Raw genomic sequence first — 7,343 nt, 5'->3', positions numbered from 1 at the left:
CCATAATTTTGAATGCGATGGTTTCAGTTGTAATTAACGAAATTTTAAAAAAAGCATGTAAAATGCTACTTGTCATATGAGACTGAGACATATCGCTCACTCCTTTCAACAATGTCATTTATCAAAAATTGTCAATTTTCAGTTATGCAAGTTTTCGGAATGCCCAGAAAATTTACTATATCCCAGCAAAAGCGGCATATTTTTAACTTAATATTTACCCGCTACAGGGCAGAAAGTGTTGTTTTTGCATTTTGAAGAAAACGTATTGTTTAATTATTTTTTTTAATATACTAAATATTTTTCAAATGGAGAAAAAACCTTCAGGTTTTACCTAAAAAGATCTGTTGCACAGTAAAAAGTTCAATAAGTGGCTTGATATTTATTTTTAATAAATTTCATTATATTCTTTAACTTTAAAAACGATCTCCTGAAAAATCAAGTTTTTTGATATATGACGTTGTTGAAAGGAGTGAGCGATATAGAACAAATTACCAATAAACATAATGGAATGTTGAAATAAAACAATCCTCCTAAAAGAGTAGTTATACTCCTAGAGATCACAAAGACACAAAAAGGTGAAAAATGAATCACTTTGTGAAGTACTATTATGGAGAATAATATCACCTTATGTAAAGATTACTTATACTATTCCAGAAGCAGTGCAAGAACAAGTTAGTAAATAAACATGTTACAAAATTGCAATTACATAGCAAATAATTACATTTTACAAATCTGTACTCAAGAGACATACGGATAAAAGCATGGCGCCGTTATTGTGGCTAGAGTATATGTGGAGGTCCTCACCAAAACGTTACATTTCCATTATAAATGATTTTAAATTATAAGAAATTCTAGCTTGTAAAATTTTTGCATTTTGGTGCAATTTAATGATTTCATATTGGTTTAACACAGGATTGGTCACGTTTTGTCGCAACTTTAATTAAGATTTCGATAGAAAATCGTAAACATAACAGATTTGCATTTAAAGGGTTTTTTTTGTACAATATTGGAAATGTAACTTTTTGGTGAAGACATTCACATATATTCTGTTAGCATCAGTGACTGTGAAGAATCTATATTCATATGAAATGCTGTTTCTAAGGAGTCACGGTTATGAAAAAAACAACGACTCAGCAAAAATATTTATAATATCCATAAACATGTAATAGACTGTGAAACAAAACACATGTAAAACTTGACTAAAAATTTATCACTTGTTATGAAAGGTCAGAGACCACATATTCACAAATCCCAAAGGCTTTAGCCATATTACATGACCAGCTAATATAAATGCAATACATGACATAGCGAACAGTTGTTTTAACATAAAACAATTGTCTTTTGCGTTTTGTTGTTTCACATTGCGATGGATACAAGCGTCCAGCAGAATCTTCTTACTTCTGATTTCTCCATTTTGGACTTATAAAAACTGGTGTGTTTGGATTTATTTTTATACAGGTGATTCATTATGACCTTTTTTAAATAGACTTTTATTCAACTGACAGATCACTCTTGAGTCGTGTTGAACTGTCATGGTAGTTTTGTTCAGTATCGTTTGATATTTCATTATGAAAAGACATTTATAAAAAATAATAATAATCACCTTATATATCCTAGTTAAACTGCTTCCAAGTTAAAGCAATCCCAGCAAATCGAACTACTGTACTTTAATTTGCTTTATTTTTTTGTAGTAAGACATCCCTATCAATAAACATAGCAATGAACTATAGGTTTTTATCAAATTTATTCAGATTTTGAATCTGTATTCGTACGCAACATAGGTATGGATACAAATGTAACGGGATGTTAGGCATATTATAAAGTAAGTCAAAAACAAAATTATAAATTTCAAATGAGAGATATTTAAGGTCGGGGACGAGCCGGAAGAGGAGGGGGCTGAGCTTGTCTGGAGGGCACGGGAGGAGGAGGGGGCGGCGCAGAGGGCGGTGCGGCAGGTGGCGGCGCGGGTCGCGGGGGCGGAGAAACGGCAGCGGGGGGAGGGGACACAGTGGCGGGCGGAGGGGGCGCCGGGCGCGGGGGCGGGGCGCGCGCGGGCGAGGGGGGTGCGCGCGCGGGCAACGGCGGGCCCGACTCGCGATGCAAGGGAACCGTATTATTGCTGCACAGCGCAATCTCCTTCTCTGTGATCTCCCACCAGTCCGGCGTCTTGAGAGACACCGACAAAACCTCCGAGCCGATAGTCAACTCCCCGCTCCTCGCCGCTTGCAGAGCGCTCTGCCCCTCGCGAAACGTGATCCAAAGCGTATTCTCGGTCGAAGAATCGGCAAATCGAACGAGAGTAATTTCACCGAAAGAGTTGAGGTTCTTGAGCAATGACTCCATCAAGTCCTCATTGAAGACTCCCGGCTCGTCGGGAGCGAGTTGACGTTGCGGCTGCAGCACCACGGCGGCGTCGGGCGGCCCCGTGTCGCGGAGCACCTGAGCGAAGACCCGGCGCCGAGCCGCGAGGTCCAGCTCGCTCACCTCGGCCTCCAGGATGGCCACCACGGGGCGGTGGTCGCTCTGCTTGAGCTCCGCGCGCCCGTAGTGCAGCAGACGTCCGGCCCCCGCTGCCGACACGGCATCCGGCTCTGTGCTCGCTCGCCGGCTCTTCCACAGAATGCGGTCGGTCCAAGCGGGAGCGCGACACTTGTCACTGGTGTCGTACTCTTCGCTGAATACGTCGTATTTGTAGGTGGGGGGGAACGTTATCTCGCCCTCGAAACAATTTTTGAACACGTTACCGGCGAGCTTCTGCTTATTGAGCTGGTCGTTTTCTAGAATGGGCCCTAGATTGTTCTCCCTGACTAGATCTTTGATCTCTTCCTTGTCCATGTCTACTCTGTAGTTGAAATCGCCGCACCAGAATACGTAGTCGTGAGAATTGAGGGTCCGGCCCATGGGAAATGCGATCTTTCTAGTGATTTCGGAATAGTCCGCATTTCTCTCGGTGACTTGAGACTGCCCGGCTGCAAAATGAGCGCACACGAAACAGAGCGAAGTGCCGTGAAGAACCATGCGGATGGCGGCTCCGCCCTTATTACCGGTGGCCCCCCCGAGGCCTGTCTTTACGCAGTCGGCTGCCACGTCCCGGATGTACGGAGTCAGCTCGGGTCGCACGAACACGTACAGACACACTCCCACCAGCTGTTGGCTGCACAGCAGAACGTACGGCCTATCCCGAGATAGAACCCGCTCCAGTTCTTCGGCCCAAATCTTGGCATTTTCCGAACTGGCAGCGACGATATTTCCAGCATTGAGGTCCACAATTTCTTCAAAACCGACTGCAAAGATATCTGTAGGAGTATCATTGATGTCCGCCGTTGCAACCAGAGATGTTTGCGGGGAATCTAGGAGCCAATCAGCCAAAGAAACATTTTTATATGCGACGCTTCTAAAATGTTTTCCCCCGTTCACATTATATGTTCCTATAGTTATTCTTATTTTGGTGGGGGTGACGTATTCGCAGTATCTCCGACACATTTCTCGAAGGATGGGAGTAGATATGTGAAGCATATTTGTCGGTAACAGAATTCTGGTTCTATCGGCAAGTTCAGTGTTCAGGGTGGATCCGAGCAGAAGAATATCGATGGCTTCCTGTTTGGAGTTGTCCAGCAAATTATTCTGAATAGTCCTCGCAGCCGACCGTGCTCCGTCGATTATCTTGGAACCGCCTTGAATGGCGCCGGTCCCCGCATAAATCTTGCTTATTTCGTTACCATTATTTATCCACATTTGCCTGAATACTTCTTCAAAACGAGCAACTATTTGTTTCTTATCGTCAATTTCTAGAAGAGCGAGTTGTTCATTTAGCACTTCCAGTCCGATGAAAGTTTGTACGCAATTAGTTCTATCCAGACAGTCCAAGCAATTGGTTCTTATGGTTCCTTTCTGTTTCCGCTGGACACTTCCATTCTGGCTGAAAAACAGACCTACCTGACCGATGTACACATCCGCAACTGTCTTAAACTTGGAAAGGGCATTAGGAATCCCGGCGCGAGCTTCCTGGTGGTAATCGAAGATGAGCTGATTTATATCCTTATGAGGAGATTGCGCCAAATGTTTCTGGAAAGCGTTACTGAGCACCGCCTCTCCCTCGCTGCCTCCGATAAGACTCGATCCCAACAAGTTTACGATAGTTACGGAGCCGTAGTTTGCCTTCATTTGGTCAAAGTGCCTCTCGAATGCACACTGCGACGCTCCGAAACTCCGCGACATCTTCACTTTGTGAGAACCCACTTGGATTCCCGGCTGCTCCCAGAAGATGGGAACTGACCCGCGAGTCTGGATGTTGGAAGTCACGTCGTTATCCAGAAATATGGCCTGCTCGGTCTCCACAAAGTTGGCGACGTTGCCCTCGTCGTTGGAGCCGCGCACATTGAAGCGAGTGCCCGCGCGCTCGCAGCTGAGGCGGGACACCAGCACCACGCGCGCTTGGCGCGGTCCCACGTACACCGTGCGGATCTCCACCGAGCCGCACATCGCTTTCAGCAGCCAGCCGTCACATTGCACTCCGAATCTCATCAGGTGAATAAACAATGTTCGATTCCAGAAAAATCTATTGTCAGTTGTGGCCGTTATAGTTCTGCGTTGCGCGCAGAGAGTTAAATCTAGTAGCGGCTGAGCTCCTCCAGACCCCCCAGCCCAGGAGAAGTAGAATGTTCCGGAATTCAAGAGCTTCCTTACCTCCGAAACCCTGTCTTCATTCTGCGACTGGTAATACAACGGACAGAACTGAGTCTGCGTGATGCGGAATATCTCCAGCTCGCCCACCTTCCCGATGGAACAGCAACCGGTCACCAGCACGAGGTACAACAGAGTGTTGTCTCCGGCGTTCAATTGTAACACTCCGAGGCATCCATATGCATCAGCGATCTTCGTGTAGTTCTTTTTCATGCTTTCCGCCTCTTGAGCCGTGAGCACGACGACCGCCTGCGATTCGAACATGAGTGTTTCATCTTTATTTCTATGCTCCAACAGAATGCTGTGAGGATTGGGCGGCGCGGACTTTTCTAACACTTTGAAACCTTTTGACATGGCCATAATGACAGTACAAACCCTTAATTCCTTCAGACACTTGATAACTCAATCAAGAGGCGAGTCTGAGAGATCGATTCTCGCTCCCTTGGTATTCCCGTACTAATTTCATTTAAAATTGAGAGTTTCCAATTACGGGATAAAGTGTAGAATGACGGAAAGCGAAGAATTTCACAGCGCTACGTACAAAACTGATTTTGACACATTCAGTTTGACAGATCGATGCACACGATCAGCTTTACCAACTGAAAGGCCAAAAATATGTAGGTAGAGGCGAAAATTTGGGTAGGTAAGGAAAAAAATCGGTGAATCAATAAGCAGATCCAGGGTATCCTGAAAAGTGCCAGGATTACTATCCCGACGCTCTTGACAATAACTCGACACTGGCTATAACACCCTAAATGGGTGAAAAGCCATTAAAAATAAGAAGAAGAAGAAGACGCTCGTGACTCCCAAAATTGTTGTTCGACTCATATCGATTATAATAATAATAATAATAATACCCCACTTTAATAATAATAATAACCATATCCGCTCCCTAGGTGGAGCATATGGAGTCCACAAACTGTCTCCAGGCTTTTCTGTCGGCTGCCAGCTCCCTTGCATCCTCCCAAGTCAGATCCGCGTCGCGAAGTTCTGACGAGAACTGCCGACGAATTGTCAGCAATGGTCGTCCTGGGCGGCGCGAACCTGATGCCTTGTAAAAGAGGCAAGCTTGATTAAGGCTCTCAGGAGGCATGCGGAGTACGTGGCCAAGCCAACTGAATCGCCTTTTTTTGACGACAGTTGTGACCAAGATTTGCTGCGTCCTACACCTTATCTCTTCATTCCTCACAAAGTCAAACCACCGCACGCCTAAGATTCTCCGCAAACACCTGTTCTCAAAGCTTAGTACACGGCTGCTTTGGGCCCTTGTAAGGTGCCATGTTTCACAGCCGTATAAGAGAACAGGAGCAATGCAGGCATTGTATAGGCGGCATTTGGTTTTCACCGAGTATAAATCCGATCTCCAGACAGCCTTCATACTGTTGAATGCGGACCCAGCGAGTCCTAATCGCACTCCCAGTTCCTTTTGAAGGCTGCCATTTTCAGTCGCGTACACTCCCAAGTACTTGAAACTCTCGACCCTTACCCCACTTTACTGTTATATAAGTATTATTTATTCGGCATTAACTTTGTGCATTCGTCATTTATTGATTGGGCATTACTTTGTGGATTGACACGTTCATTTTTTTTTTTAAATGGGTCGTTTTGTGGTACTGTGGTTAGTGCACTGCATGTTGATGGGGAGAACAAGGATGACAGCAGTACAGCAACTGGCACTAACCTGGGTAACGGCAAAGACATCTGTTGATTCTGTATTCTCAGAGATGATAAACTGGGCGCTTGGCATTGTTAGCGCTGATCCAGATCTTTATATTTGGGATTTAGTGTAGGGTTGTCCCGTGGTTAGTGTCGCGGACTCTTAAGTCGGAGTTTCTCGGTTCGAACCCACTATACCACAATTTGATACCTATTTTTAATAATGAGCTGCTTAGGGTCACAGAAATAGTATGAAATTGAAATATTTGTGTAAATAATAAAACACTTTTTTAAAAATTAAACACTAGAAATAAACCACTTAAAGAGTTTTATTTTTATTATACAGGGCAGGTTTCAAATACTTACAGATGTTTTCATCTACAGGTGAAAATTAAAACTAACGAGCAAAAAATATTTAGGGGAAGGTATATATAGAGGTTGATAGGGTAATAATTATAAGGTAGGGTGGGTTAAGGAACGGGATTTTTTGTAAAAGGAAATATAGATAATAATGGCGACGTATTTTGAAACAGTATGTTATTAATTAAAGTTTTATCTGAATTTAAATTTTTTTGTCTTTCTAAATTTTCTTAACATGAAACATGTATATATATATATACATATTTCATATATATATATATATATATATATATATATATATATATATATATATATATATATATATATATATATATATATATATATATATATATATATATATATATATATATATATATATATATATATATATATATATGTATAAATATATGTATATATATATATATATATATATATATATATATATATATATATATATATATATATAAGTACTACTACTTCTACTACCATCTTAATTAATTCGTAATTTAAAAATAAAAATAAAAACTAGAGGTAAAATAACTTTTATATATATATATATATATATATATATATATATATATATATATATATATATATATATATATATATATATATATATATATACTGTATATATATATATATAT

The 7,343-nt window shown here is 41.9% G+C and overlaps 1 protein-coding gene across 1 annotated transcript; it reads right to left on the bottom strand.

Annotated features, from left to right (window-relative positions):
- Positions 1–1,676: 1,676 nt before the first annotated feature.
- LOC148311643 (polyphosphatidylinositol phosphatase SYNJ1-like) lies at positions 1,677–5,245 on the bottom strand. The gene has a single exon (XM_088256322.1). It carries the CDS (start codon positions 5,041–5,043, stop codon positions 1,864–1,866), a length of 3,180 nt encoding a protein of 1,059 aa, XP_088112448.1. The 5' UTR covers positions 5,044–5,245; the 3' UTR covers positions 1,677–1,863.
- Positions 5,246–7,343: the final 2,098 nt, after the last annotated feature.

Source organism: Brachycentrus maculatus, unplaced genomic scaffold, assembly GCF_059751285.1.
Source record: "Brachycentrus maculatus isolate JH-2025_06_01 unplaced genomic scaffold, ASM5975128v1 h1tg000060l, whole genome shotgun sequence".
Lineage (NCBI taxonomy): Eukaryota > Metazoa > Arthropoda > Insecta > Trichoptera > Brachycentridae > Brachycentrus > Brachycentrus maculatus.
The sequence above is the reverse complement of the archived record's forward strand: the minus strand, read 5'-3'. Positions and strand labels throughout refer to the sequence as shown.

Bases quoted from the DNA above. Each gene is read 5' to 3' on its own strand.
- LOC148311643 (XM_088256322.1), bottom strand. From the start codon at position 5,043: ATGGCCATGTCAAAAGGTTTCAAAGTGTTAGAAAAGTCCGCGCCGCCC.